This window comes from Microtus oregoni, unplaced genomic scaffold, assembly GCF_018167655.1.
Source record: "Microtus oregoni isolate MIOR12 unplaced genomic scaffold, Mior012 000103F_ref0000194, whole genome shotgun sequence".
Lineage (NCBI taxonomy): Eukaryota > Metazoa > Chordata > Mammalia > Rodentia > Cricetidae > Microtus > Microtus oregoni.
The window spans coordinates 1,522,574-1,537,233 of NW_024544717.1; the positions used below are offsets into that span (position 1 = coordinate 1,522,574).

At 53.8% G+C, this 14,660-nt stretch overlaps 1 protein-coding gene across 1 annotated transcript; it reads left to right on the forward strand.

The window, feature by feature from the left end:
* Positions 1-11,137: 11,137 nt before the first annotated feature.
* On the forward strand, positions 11,138-14,249 carry LOC121443228 (homeobox protein BarH-like 1). The gene is made up of 4 exons (XM_041644903.1): positions 11,138-11,360; positions 12,972-13,263; positions 13,346-13,430; positions 13,799-14,249. Exons 1-4 carry the CDS (start codon positions 11,138-11,140, stop codon positions 13,961-13,963), a joined length of 765 nt encoding a protein of 254 aa, XP_041500837.1. The 3' UTR covers positions 13,964-14,249.
* Positions 14,250-14,660: the final 411 nt, after the last annotated feature.

Genomic DNA, 14,660 nt, shown 5'->3' on the forward strand with positions numbered 1-14,660 from the left:
TTATTTCCTCTGCTACTTTTTCAATCTGTTTTCAATAACTGATACTTTTGTTGTCTTGTTGTTGGGCCCAATTACAGATCATATTTTCTTGTTTCTCTGCATACCTGGTAATTTGCAACTGGATATTGGCTCTTTAAACTCCATGGAATTCGGTTCTAAACATTGTTATATTATTCAGAGACTATTCTAGTGGGCTGGCTATAGGTAGTTTATCTACAGAACAATTTGATTCTTTCAATGTTTGATGTAAGAGTCATAATTTTGTTGTTTTGTTCTGCTTATTTTGTTTGTTTTTCAAGACAGGGTATCTCTGTATAATCTTGGCCATCATAGAACTCACTCTGTAGACCACGAACTCAGAGATCCACCTGCCTCTGCTTCTCAAGCGCTAGAATTAAAGGTGTGCACCACCACCACCTGGCTCATAATTTTAGTTTTAAAGGGACTCCAGAGCAACTCATACCCTAGGAAATTTTGAGCTGCTTCTAAGCATGACCCTAGTGTGTGGCTTTCTGCCTATTGCCACATGTTATCATCAGGTCACCAGACTTTAACGCCCTCCATCCTACCTCCCCTGGAGGAATTGCTCTGACAAAGAAGCCACGAGACCTTTGGCAATTTCTAGACCTCTTTCTGTGCAATATGAGTTTCTTTGTCCTAAAGTTTCCTGTCTTCTCAATGCCCGAATTTCCCTGTCCTCAGCTCAGTAAGCATTGTGTCCCGTCCTCTGCAGCACTTGGAACTGATCCAGGCGTGTGGCGAGGCATCTACCTCTCCCCTAAAGTCATACCGCTGTGCTGGGTCTCTACTGTGTTTCAGACCTGTCTCTGACTCTTCCCCTCACTCCAGCTTTCCTGTCCTTCTTCCCTCTTCCCTCCTCCCTCCTCCCTCCCAGAAGTACTACTTCTGTCAGCCTATCCTCATACTTACATGTGTCTAAAGTCATACCCCAAGCTCACATTCCCTCTGGTGTCTAAACTCACACCCCAAGTCGCTCAACTGGCAACTTTGAAAGGCTGGTTCATTACCAGTGGGTAGCGTAGTACTGGCAGCTTTGACAAATAAATCTGGCTCCTGCAGCTAAACTCATGTTTTTTTTTTCTGTTTCAGTTACATGCTTGTCTGGTGTGTGTGCTGCTGGTCTGAGTGGGGAGGTCACCATGCAGTGACTTGGGGACCCAATTCCTTTCCCTCAAATCTTCTCCATCCTTTGTCTGGGCAATGGGAGGCGATGACAAACTGAAGGTTAAATGGTGTTCACTGGGTTAATGTTAGATTCTACTCCAGTCAGTAATGGGAGGTCCTGAGTTCACATCCTCAGCACCCACATAAGAGCCAGGTGCCATGGAACACATCTATAACCCCAGAAGTGGAGGGACAAGACCAGCAGCCAGTCAATCTGTCTAGAATGGCAACTTCCAGGTTCAGTGAGACACCCTGCCCCAAAAACTAAGGTGGAGGAGCATTGAGATGGTTCTGTGGGAAGGTCACTGCCACATGGTGGAGAGAGCGAACCAATTCCCACAGTTTGTCCCCTTGGAAAAAAGTAGAGGCTGGCCACACAGTAAAGCTGAATCCAGTTACTCCTGGGCCGTGCCTTTACCTCACAGGCCTCTCATTGGTCTTCATGGGGCTTTGAATACAGTCTTGGGAGCCTCGGAGAGCCTCCAAGCACCCAGTAAGAGGCTGAGGATTTCACTGAAGCCTGTCATGGAAAAAGAGGGAAGAGCCTGTAGCCCAAAGGTAGAGCTTATCAGGGGCGGGACCCACACAGCAGATGCCAGGCCAGGGGCCAAGCAGCTGTTTCAGGACCAAATTCTATGCCTTCTATTCCTACCTCCCAGAGCCCAGGCCAGTTAAAACCCCACAGGAACAGAGGAAGCAAAGAAATCTGATTTGGTCTACAACCCTTGCTGGTGGGCTCTGCTGCTTGATCGGGTGTCACTGCCGCTCCAGCTCAGGACCTGCCTAGGTTAGGGACACTTCTGCCTCTCACAATGATGCCCTCTGGGTCATTGTTTTTATGTTGTTTTTTTTTTTTATTAATTTGGCTAGATTTTCCTTTTTTTCCCAGGCTGACTTTGAAGGCCAGGCAATCCTCCTGCCTCAGTCTCCAGAATATTGGAACACCGTATCTGGTTCTGAGTCACTCTTTGTCATGGTAAGATGGTAGCTGATGGACCAAAAGACACTGGGAGGGTCAGGGCACAGGGACCCTGTTAATACCACACAGTCCCTCCTTACACCTGTCAGCCTGGCGAAGGGGCTTTCCCAGGTAGTGGCAGGTATTACAGGGACAGAGGGAGGTCTTGGACCCTCAGGAGGTAGGCTCACTGATGTGGCTTATTCTGAGGTTTGTTCCTGGTTGGCGGTGACAAGGACCCAGCTGGGCATCCTGGCAGACAGGATCTGCTGAGTTGTCTGCCAGGGTCTCACAAGGCTGTGATCAAAGTGTCTGTCCTGCTATGGCCTCCGCTCTGCCAAGGAAGTATCTGCTTCTGAGGTGACTTGGGTGGGCAGCAGACGCCGATTCCTTGCTCCAGGATTCTGGCCGTTAAGCCCCTTCATTTCTCCAAGGCCCCCAGAACATCTCTGACCTCCGCAAGGCCCCTAAGGCTTTTTAAAGGTATCATCCAATTAGGTCACTCCAAGATCATTTCCCTTTTCAATAAATTCATTATCAATTATCTAAGGGTTCGATCATATTTACTTTTATCATAAAGGTAGCTTAGTGTGGACCGTGGCTCCTACAGCCATGGTGAGACACGTCTTTGCTTTCAATTTGATGGGTTATGCAGAGAGTGGACACTAGGGGGTGACTTCTGAGTTAGACTGCCACACCGACTTCCCTGCTTTACAGACCTGCAACAGAAATAGGATACCAAATCAGTGAATTTCCAGAGTAAAGTGGGTTCTGGTTCTGAATGGGAAGCACAAAGATAGACTGTGTTTCCTCCTTCTCTCTCAGAGGTCGTGTATCGTCTAAGAAAGGAGCACACAGGCATTAAAGAGCTTAAACTAATGTTGTTTTCAACCCCACTTGGGATGGGAACAGAAGGAAATAATAGTAGGACTGTTGGACACAGTTTTCTACTTCCCCACAAGCTATAAGAATCTTCTTCTCCTAGACAGAGATGTGGTGGGACAGGGAGGGGTCAAAAGCAGGGGCTTGCTCATGGAAGAGGTCCAGTACTCTGGGTATCCTAAGTCACAGTATCTTACCCTCTGAATGGTGATGCCTAGCCTGCTGTTTGAGCTGCCTCCTGGACACTCGCACCGCCTCTCTATCCAAGTGGTGGAAATCAGGGCAGGACGGCTACTCCAGCCCATCTCAACTCAGCATGTAAGGCCCATGGTGCTGAGTTCAGATCTGAGAACCAAGCATAGAGCGTGCGGAACACAGAAGTAGAGACACATGAGTAGCAGGTGCTTCAGCACTGAGCCTCAGTAGCTGTGGGGGGACAAAGGAGAAGTCAGCAGGTGGCACTGTGGTACCCAGCAAATGGGTCACCATCCCTCAGGTCTCCTTGTAGCATCCCTGTTTGGGAAAGATTGGGGATCACAAGTTGGAGGCCAGCCTGGGCTAAATATTGGATCTCCTCCCTCTCTCTCTCTCTCTCTCTCACACACACACACACATACACACACCATTTTCCCACCCTTGGCTCCTGGAAGCCACTACTCCATTGTTTCCAGAAACCGGGCTTTTTTAGGTTCCACATGCTCAAACTTTCTGGTTTTCCTTTTCCTAAGGAAAGACGTCCCCAGTGAGTCTAGTTCATACAGAATGTGGCCGGTAGAGGGCGCAAGAACCCTGGAAGATGAGGGGGTGGAGCCATGAGACCGTTTTTTGGGCACGATTTCCTGGAAAAACTCTTAGCTGGCTTCCCATTTATAAAAGCCCCCTTTCTGTCATTTTCTTTCCCTTTGCCTAGTCCCTGCAAAAATTTGTCACTTGGCAGCTGCAAAGGCTCAGGGCTTGGGAAACTCCCAGCCAGTCCGAGCCACAGCCCCCTGTCCATCCGCGTTTCAGCAGCTGGAGGGGATTTAGATGGAACTGAGGGAGATGGGAAAGGATGTGGCGTGGATGGGAGCACTCTCCCCAGTGGTGGCCTTCCCCAGGATTGGTGCTCCAGGTCACTGGGCTCTCTCAGGAGACTGTCAGGGCTGCCGCTGAAGGGGATGGGCACCCTGTCACAAGGAGTGTGCAAGGAGTTGGAAGGCAGGATAAATAACTCCGAGGATTTGTGTTAGAACTGATTGAGAAGGGGACTGTGGAACTGAATTTGGCAGCACTTAGGAAGCAAGGGAGGAGGATCAAGAGTTTAAGGCTAACCTTAGCTACATATTGTAGCCCTGCCTGGACTGCATAAGACACAAACAGAGCGGGAAGGAAAGGAAAAGGTGAAAGGAGATATTGGGGGGGGGGGGGTGCGCTAGAAAGATGGCTCAGTGGTTAGGAACACTAACTGCTCTTGCAGAAGACCCTGGATCAATTCCCAACACCCACATGGTAGCTCACAACTGTCTGTGACTCCAGTTTCAAGGGATCTGACACCCTCACACAGAGTATATACAAGCAAAACACCAGTGCACATTAAATAATAATCATTTTAAAAATAGGAGATATTGAGAGGCAGAGGCAGACGGATCTCTGTGAGTTCAAAGCCGCCCTGGTCTGCATAAGAAGACTCTAATTGAACCTCATCTAGTTCAGTGTTTGGGCACGGAATTCCCAGTAAGAACATTTTGAATGCTGGAAATCCAGAGGCGGGCAGAAGGGATAGCTCCTGGGACTCTGTAGGGGTACTGTTGGACGAGCAGGTGCCTCCCTGGGAGTGGGCACAACAGCTAAACCGTTTTGTAAAGCTAAGGGAACCCTATGAACACAAGTGTATGTGTTTTGCAATCAGAAGAATTTATTCTAGCCCAGGAATTGGTGAAAGGTGATTTCATAAGGCAGATAAGCCTAAAATAGATCTTACATTTTTCAGTGGTTGAAAAAAAAATCAAGGTGAGAATAATATTTCATATGTGAAAATTGTGTCAAAGTCAAATTTCAGGGCACACAAATGAAGTTGGGCTGAAGCAGAGCTGGAGCCACTGGGCAGAGCCAGGCTCTGCAACGGGTCCTGGGACCTGAAAAGCATAAAGTTTTTTGTTTGGTTTTGGTTTTTACTTGTCTGGCTCCTTACAGTCAAAGGCTTTTGGTCCCTGCTGGAGGCTGTTAAGAGCTGGCAGGAAAGTATTCAAGGGAGAACCACCCCCCACGGGGCCTGTGAGGAGCACCTGTAATTCCAGCCGAGAGCCAATCTCAGCAGCACAGCAAGTTCAAGTTCAAGGCCAGACTGCCTGGGCTGTAGGAGACTTTCTCAAAAACCAAAATTAAATAAATGCCTGCCTCTTTCTGTTTTGTTTGTCTGTTGTTCACTTGCTTGTATTGTTTGCTTTTTTTTTTCATTTAGGGAAACCATGGAATGAAATGAGGGGTCCTAGGTGCCCAGTGAGGTCCCTCCCCTCCCCGTGGGCATTTGTGACAGTGGTCAGCTAAGCCCGGCTTTAAAAGACCATCCCTAGCACCTAGTGAATTTGGGGCCCGCCAGAGCTACGTGAGACTCGGACATAGAGGATATAGAAAAGCGGAGGGCCTGTGGAGGTTCCGCAACCGGCTGCTCTCTTCTCATTTCCCGTCAGTTCAGAAGAACGGCCAGAAGGGCAGACTGGATTCCGGGTAGGAGGCTTAAACCTGAGGAGTGGGGCGGCTTTACCTTCTCCACACCCCTGGGAGGGTCCAAATCCCCGCCTGAGGCAAAAGAGTTACAAGGAAGTCCTCCCAAAGTGTTCCTAGGAGGCGAGAGCTGCAAACTACTCCCCAGCCGGCTCCTCTCACCTGCATCCCGTCTCCTGGCAAAACTTGTATCTAGAGTGCTGTCAGGAAGGACGCGCAAGCCACGGACTCTTCCAGCGAGGGCAAAGCAGCTAACGGGCACGTGGGCTAGGGCCTGGACTCCCACCTCTCACCCTAGGGCTGATTCCTCACGGTGCCCAGGCTGTAAGGAGACCCTGTCCCATAAACAAGCTAGAGAACCTTGCGGGTACCCAGTGTGTTTATTCCTACATTAGAAACCTTGAAGACTTCTGCACCCGGTGGCACAGGCCTTTGTGACCGCCCCTAGTCTCGCAGTTGGAGAGAATGGGAAACCATGACTTGGCGATCCAGAGCTAAAGAAATAGAAAGGCGCAAGGCATTGAGTACTAGAGTTGGGGAAATAAGACGGAGAAAATGGATAGAGGGGAAAGAAAAGAGAAAGGAAGAGAGTTAAAAGCAGGGCCCTTTTCCAGCAAGCCTTGCCTCCTCTGTCCTTGAGCCGCCACCTCTCTGGGGCCTGTTCCGCAGTAAACGTCTTTCGTGGAAGGCTACCCTGCGGCTTTTGAGTCTAACCACGGCGACTAGAGCCTCTGGGATTTTGGCAGAACCCCGGGTGCGAGCTCAATGACCGGACACCTGCCCACAGAGGGCTTGGGAGGTGCCTCGGGACAGTCGTCACGAAGCTTCCTCTCTATCCAGAAGGGACAGGAATTCTGCACTCCCCAGCCGGCACTCCGTGGGGTTCAGACCTCTTCTGACCGGGGCATGGTCTCCCAGGTTCTGCCTTCGCTGCCTAGTGGAGTCGATTTGAACTGCTCCTCTCCCAGCAGCTGCGGCCCACGCCACACAAGCCAAGGAGTCGCAGGGTCAGCGACCGCTGTGTCTCAGTCTTGGCAGTGACCTGGTTCTTACCTCTACTCTAGGATCCGAGGTTGCACCGGAAGCCGCCAAGGGCAGTCCTGGGTGTGAAACGAGACAGGACCAGAGAAGGATGGCCAGGGACCTTGATCGCCGAGAACCGTTTCCTCGGAGAGTCCTCTGGACGTATCCTAACTTAAATTTCCAGAGGAAATCACACATTCTTAAACAACAAACCGTACAAAAAAAAAAAAAGGAACCAATTTCAAAGGTCGAATCGAAAAAATTCAAAACGAAAGTCCACACGGATATCGAACTAGCCACAACGAAAAACAGTGACTGAGCCGGGCTTTCCAACAAAAAAGCAATTTTGATGTAATCTGTGAGTGTGGGAACCGCGTAATTTTATATTCCCGACGGTTTTGTGTATTGAAGGCAAACCTCTCTAGCAAAACACAGGGCACCCACGATAGCCTGCCCAGACCTCGCGTTGCCCTCTAGGTTCAGGCGACTTCTGTCCAGCGCTGCCTATCTGAGGCTGAAGCCACCTCCCTACCGAAGGCCACCGCCACTGCCACCGCGGCAAACCTGCCTGAAGTCAAGAGGCAGACTTAGAGCAAGAAAACGCTGGAGGAACAAATCCCATTTGGGGGCTCTGGGAGGGGGTGCTCCTGGAGAGAAAACTTACCCAGAGCGCCACGGGAGCCCGGCGAACTTGGGGGGGGGGGGTGCTCAGAGCTTGCTGTGCACTGGGGAAGGGAATCAGAATTCCGCCAGGTGGTTGTCAGTACCCAGAGGAGAGGTAACCATTTTAAGAAATCTTCCTTCCAGACACTCACGGTCCCAAATTCATCTTGCTGAGTAAGATACATATCGATTGCAAGTGGAAAAGGAAACAAAAAGAAACCTTCAAGGTCCAGGGAGGGTTGGAGGGGAGCCCCACTTAGAAGCTTCCTGATGATGCTGGTCGCGGACCTGGCCTAGGGCTGCTCTATCTGCCTTGGCGCACAGGGACTACTTCTCAAAAAGCTGTCTCCAGAATCCCGTCCCTCCTGGGGGCGCTTGGGAAAGAAACCGCAGCTGGAGATGGTGCAGATCGGACCCTCACACCCACGCTCTGGGGGTCGGCGTTTCATCCGGTGGCCCCTGTCTGTCTTCTACTCGCTAAAGGCCGGCTGAAGCTCCGGGGTGTTCCGGGCTCGCTAGTGGGAAAGGGGATAGGTTCCACTCAAGGGTACTCTCTTGGCGAGGAGGTTGCGTGGAGGACTCCCTGCCGCCTGGAGTGCCTATTACCAGGCCACCTGGTAGGGAAGCTGGCCTGGGGCGCTGAGGTCACCTTTTCCACTGTGTCTGTCTCTCCCAGAGCGGCCAGTTTCCGGAATTTTCGCCTAGGCGACGGCGGGAGGCCCTGGCGGGTCTCAGGCTTGAGTCTCAGCGGCTGCGCCTCTAGTGGGGATTTGCCTTCCTTTCGTGTCTTTCATGAAGAAGGGGGAACCCCATCCTTTGTGAACCCCTTTCCAGTCTGTCAATGCAGGATTTCTAAACAAAGGGTCCCTGACGCTCTTTCTTTGCATTTTTTCGCCTAAAAGGGGTTTATTCTCAGGTTTGTTTTAGGGTCCCTAGGACTTTGAGAAGAATGTAGTTCGAAAAGGTTGAGCCAAGGGCTCGAGCTGAAAGGGCATATCAGGGCATAGGCTGGCTTTCAGTCTTTGGTGCCAGGCAAAGCTTTTAGCCCTTGCGGCCTCATTCCCAGCAGGCACGAATCATTGCAGGCATTCGGCCCGGGCGGCTTGAAACAGCCCTGGCCAGGGTCCAAGGGGGGGGGGACGGACGGACGCAGGGGCGGGGGAGGGCACACCTGTGGAATGGAGAGGGGGTGAGTCTACATATGTCTCTTGACTCTCCACATCTAGAATTAAGGCCTTCATGCTGAAAATGAGGCCCCTCTGCTCAGCTCGACAATTGGCTAATGGCAATAAAAATAGATTTGGTGACTGGGGAATCTACCATATGAGTGGTCTTGGTGTCTCAGACCCCGGGTTCCAGGACCAGTCTCGACTTTGTGAAACTTGGCTAAAATTGGAGGAGGGTGCATTGGGTTCAGACACGGGTGAGTTCAGTCAAGTAAGAGAGGGTGACGCTGACTGCGACTAACCCCTATAGAAACCACTCCAGGCTATACTTCAAAGCGCAAGAGGAAGTGGAGGGGCCCGATGTTGATCCATCCAGGGATGGGCAGAGTGGAGGCAGTAGAGGCCGAAGGGCCTTGATTGGGGCACGACAGGGGACCAGCCATTTTACTCACTGGAGTGCCTGGACCAGTACTTGGACTCAGTAGTCTTGAGATAGGAAGTAGTTGGACTCCCCATCCAGAGAGGGTCGCCATCTGGAATTCCTGTGTCCGGAATAGACACTGACTTTCCTCTCTGTCCAGTGGGAAGTAAGATGACTATTGGGGCAACAGAAGCAGGCCCGTCTCTGAGAGGCCTGCTTAGGGGTACAGTAAGTCTTAGTGGGTCCCACATCGCCGTTTCTAAAATAGTTATTTTGGCTAGCTGATCATTCACTCTGGGAGTCCGAAGCAACTGGAAGCCACCAAAGCTACCTTCCTTCAGTCCTGAAGGTGGCTCAGAAAGTCACTAAACAATTGGCTGAGCTGTGACAAAGGGCTTTCAGGGCCTAGGTCTCACCAGAACATCTGGAAAGATGTTCCTTCCCATCTCTCAGTGTCTCAGATGCTATAGTCCAGGGCCTCAGAAGCCTCAGGTCAACAGGTGGAAGAAATGATTTCAACTTGGGAAGGAGTTGGGATGTGGGCGTGGTGAACTCAGTGTCCCAGAGGGGGTGACTTAGGCTCTGCTGAGAGCCTGTGCACTGGAAGTGGGAGTGGCCTAAACGTGCAGTTTGCCCCAGGAGGCACTGAGTGGCAAGGCTGGACACAAGGGTGACAGAACCCAAGTCGCTAGAGCTGGGCAGGAAGTGCAGCAACTCCTCTTCCAACTTCCTGGGGGACACCCTACCTTTCTCGTCACCCCTGAGCAGACCCGGTAGACCCCCACACCCTGCCCTGCCACCACAGCCACGCAGCCACGGCTACTGCACCTTCAGCCTCCACAAACTCCCTGGGGCCAAGTGTTGGTTTCTCCTCCAGGCAGGAGACAATTCAGAGAGTAGCAACGCCAAGATCCAAGGGTATAAACTCAACAGAGTTTAGCTTGGGGATTGGTGTGCTAAGGAAAAAGAGAAAGATCTAAAAGCCTCATTCTAAGTCCTGTGAATAGTGGCCCCGAGACTCTCAGAGCATCCCCATGAATCCCTGCCCCCCAAATCCATCCAGCAACAGGTTTTCCTTTTTTTATTACTCAAGCTAAGAACAGGTGAAGCGTTATCCTGTCTTTGTTCTAACTGAGTGACCATAACTCAGTCTGGTGGTTGCCAAGGAAAATGTGTCCAGGTACGCTTAGATTCGAAATTTAAGCAAATTCTAGTCGGGAAATCTTTTTTTTCTCTCAGGGTAGCATCCAGAGTTGATATCAGAAGGATAAACTGAGGTTTGTGGACAGGGAAGGGTGATGGTGCAGAGGTGTGGTCGCCACCTTGCGAATTACAGCTCTGTGTCCTGCTGCTCCTCACCCCTATAGCATCCCCCAGTCCTGGGAGGCTGCTTAGGGCTACGACTTTCCCGTTGAGCTGCAAGGCTTTTGCCCCTCCTCCCCCTGATCTCTCCAGTCCCTCCCCATCCCACCCAGTCCCTGGCCTTGCTGTTCCCTCCCTTTGCCCTCCCGCTTCTCGGGCTCTCGCTCCTCTCTACAACTCAGCGCACTCACGTAGAGGAGGCGTCTTGGACACCTTCACATCACTGAGTGGTACCCTGCGCGTTCCTCGCTGTCTGTCTCTTGACTCCTTCTCACCTCTCACTCGTGATCCCTGATTTGCCCATCTCCGCAGGGTCCTGTCCACAGGGCTGTCCTCTTGGGCGTGCGCTCTGCTCTTGCTCCCTTGGTGCCGGCCTGCCAGCCCCTATCCCGGAGCTCTTTCCCTCCAATCCCTCCTCCAACCTCCTTTCCCCCCTCCTGGGTCCCTCCCTCCGGCTCTGCCTAGGGGGTGGGGGGGCGGCGGCGCGGGGCGGGGCGGGGCAGGGCGGGCGGGGCGAGGCGGTGACGCGGGGGCTGGCCAGGCTAGAGGCGCGGCGGCGCGGGGCGGGGGCGCAGTCCCGGGTCCGACTGGCCGAGCCCCGTGCGCCCCGCCCGCGCCCTGCGCCTCCGCCCGGCCAGCCGGCGGGGGAGGGGGCATGAGCCGGCGCCCGCGCGCCGCCGGGAGCTGCGGGCCGGCCTAGAGCCCCGCGCGGGCCCCGCGCCCGAGCCTAGCCACCGTCGCTACCGAGCCGCGGGCGCATCCGCGGGAGCCGCGATGCAGCGGCCCGGGGAACCGGGCGCCGTGCGCTTCGGTCCGCCCGAGGGCTGTGCTGATCATCGGTCGCACCGCTACCGCAGCTTCATGATCGAAGAGATCCTCACCGAGCCGCCCGGGCCCAAAGGCGCAGCGCCTGCGGCTGCAGCAGCTGCCGCGGGCGAGCTGCTAAAGTTTGGCGTGCAGGCGCTCCTGGCCGCGCGGCCCTTTCACAGCCACTTGGGTACGTGCAGCGGACTGGGATTGACGGGAGGGTGGGAGTCAAGTCACGGGGCAGCCCAGAATTTATCCTCCTTCTCCACTCTCTTCCTGGAGCGACCTGGGATGCAGGCCCCAGGAACGTCTCTTCACAAGCTCCAACTGAGAAGTAGAGGGTGCAGGCAATGGGCTGCGCAGAAACCAGGCCTATGTCCGCAGACCAGGTCAGAAGAGTTTGTCCTCTGCTTCAGGGCGGCTTCGGCTTTTCCAATCGGGTGATAAACCAGGTCCAGGGACTAGAGCCCGCATCCCCTTCAGTCAACCGATCGATCGCTCTGGATCAAAATGACTTCAGTCCAGGGAAGCCTGAGTTTCTCGTTTCTCGGCAGAGAGCTGTTTGGGCATGGCAGTAGCTGCCCAGACTGGAAAAGCTGGGACCTCTGAAAAAGAAGGTCCTGTTCCCCAATGCTGGGTGCTAATCGTTGTCCATGCCACCAAGGAGCCCCCCAGAGCCCTCTGCTCTCCAGTTAGCGACAAACCGAGGCCTCTCTTGCAGACATGATCTCCTTAGGCCTGGTCTGAGGCCTGTTTGTGAGCCATGGCCCGGCTGGCCGGTCCACTTCCAGGTCAGCGTCTTGAATCACTGCTCAGACCTTTTCTGGCTTGGTCTTGTCTCTTGGGGGATTGTGGGGCAGCCTGCCCTGTTCTGCAGGCCTTCTCCATCCTGGCAATAGGGCTTGTACAAACTCTCTTTGGTTGACCTCCATCCTTGTCTTTCGGTGGAGTCGCCCTGTTTCCCCTCTACCGGCTTTCTCCTAAGATTGTCTTCCCACTCCTTACTGGGAATGCTTGCCTCACCCCGATGGGTCCCTTGCTTTGACCCACTTCTTTATGAGAAGCCTATCGGGAAAGAAAGCCTCCTGCATAGACTCCAGCTCGGCCAGCGGCCTTCGGGATCAGTATCAGCCCCGGTTCTGTCCTGGTGGCAGTTGATCCAGTTTGCCTGTTTGAGGTTCATCGGGTTCACAGCCTCTTTACTGCCTTTCACGATCAACGTTTCTATTGTTGGTAATTCGTTTGAAGCGGGCAAACAGCTAGTTTAGAACTAGAGAACATGGAGGCACCCTCTCAGGGAAAAGCCTGAGCAGAGAAAACAAGAAAGACAGTTTTCGGGTTCAAAGGATGCTTTGGCGACCCTTCCTTAGTTGATGTCCCGGCTTCAGCCGGCGTCGTAAATCGCAGCGCAGAGCCGGGAAAAACAAACGCTCACATTTCCACCGCGCTCTTTTCGGAACGCACAAGCCCCCCTTCCAAATTCGCCCGTTTCTTCTTGGTTTCTCTTTTTCACAAAAGACAGTTCTGTGTCCTCCAAGCAGCGAACTTGCTCTTAAGAACCTTGAAATCTCAGAGGCAGCTGCGAGGGATGGGGGACAACACGGAAACACCAGTACGGAGCTCGGGGTGGGAGGGATTGTCCTTTCTAGACTTCCCAGGATACCTACGTCAAGGAGGCTCTCCCTTGGAGAGTTGGAAGTCCCTACTCTCCTCAGGGAGTGGTGGGCTCAGGCAACCAGGCGCCTTTACAAAATGCAGAGGACTCCAGTTCACCCTGTTCCTTTCTTTTCTTCCCCTGCAGCAGTGCTGAAGGCTGAGCAGGCCGCTGTGTTCAAGTTCCCACTGGCGCCGCTCGGCTGTTCCGGGCTGGGCTCGGCGTTGCTGGCCGCGGGGCCTGGGATGCCCGGCACCGCAGGCGCGTCGCACCTGCCGCTGGAACTGCAACTCCGCGGGAAGCTGGAAGGAACTGGCTCTGGGGAACCCGGCACGAAGGCCAAGAAAGGACGCCGGAGCCGCACAGTGTTCACGGAGCTGCAGCTGATGGGCCTGGAGAAACGCTTCGAGAAGCAGAAGTACCTCTCCACCCCTGACAGGTAGTGCCGGTTGAGGCTGGGCTCAGCGGACAGTAGGCCGGCGGCGGCCTGGCTTGCTAAGGGTGTGCATTGCTCTTTCCAGAATAGATCTAGCTGAATCCCTGGGCCTGAGCCAATTGCAGGTGAAGACATGGTATCAAAATCGGAGGATGAAGTGGAAGAAAATAGTGAGTGTGGTTGGTGGCTTCCTGTGTGCCAGGGTTTCTTGGGCATCGTCCCCGGGATCCTCCAAGAACTGCCTCTCCCCCCCCCCCCCCCAACCACACACTAAGACTGCCCAGTCCACCCAGTGCGCTCTGCTCTTTCTGTTTGGGTTCACTATGGAGCCGATGTTCCTTCCCAGCCCATGCATCTCCTGGCAGCCTCTAACTCTTTAAAGAGACATCTTTACCAATCGCTGTCTCTTTAGGGCTTGGAGTCAGTCTCTGGTGATACCTTGGTTGAGTCCTTTGGTCCCACCTGGGCACTTGGCATGGGGTGGTCCTTGGTCTGATTCACACCTCACCCTAGTACTTACTGTTCATTCTCGGAACAGGTGCTGCAGGGTGGCGGCCTGGAGTCTCCTACCAAACCCAAGGGGCGGCCCAAGAAGAACTCCATCCCCACGAGCGAGCAGCTCACGGAGCAGGAGCGTGCCAAGGAGGCCGAGAAGCCAGCGGAATTGCCGAGCGAGCCCAGCGACCGGAATTGTGAGGACTGAGCTCAGCCCGGGGTGTGCGGCACCGTCGGAGGGAACCCGGAGCTGGCCCTTCCGCATCCATGCCGTTTGCTTTTTAAACGATTCATTACTACTTTGAATGCGGACAATTAGGGGCCAAACAAGAAGGGACAGAAACCTGAAAGCCAGACCCAGGTCTCAGCGAACTCCTGTCTCTTGCTCCCAGTCTGGGAGAATCGTGTTCAGTGCGGCCGAAGCTTCTGGTCTTTCTCGGAGTTCTGCGGTGCCCTGCGCTCCATGCGCATTCACGCCCCGCTCCTTGCCCACACTACCCCCCTAACCCCCCCCCCCTCGGCCTCCAGCCGGCCTTCCGGGCCGGACACCGGCAGGCCCACACCCGCTTCCGCGCCTTGGGGACCGAGCCTCCGGGTGCAGGCCTCTACGGCCCTGTCCTGCAGTGTCGGCTCCGGAAAGACCCGGCAAATCAGCTGATGCCCGGTCCCGATGTCGCTGGAGGTTCTACCCACCTCTCGCGAAGACGGTGACTTTTTTTTTCCAATAAAATATTTTATGACACAGCGGGGGACTTGATGGTGGGGCTTCCGAGTCCGTGAGGGATGGAGGGGAGGCGAGGTAAGGTGGGCAATGGAAATTACAGCATCCTCCCCTCAGTGGAAACTAGCGATGCTCTCCCTGACTGGCCCAAATACTGCAGTAACTAGGTTACTTCGGAAATGAA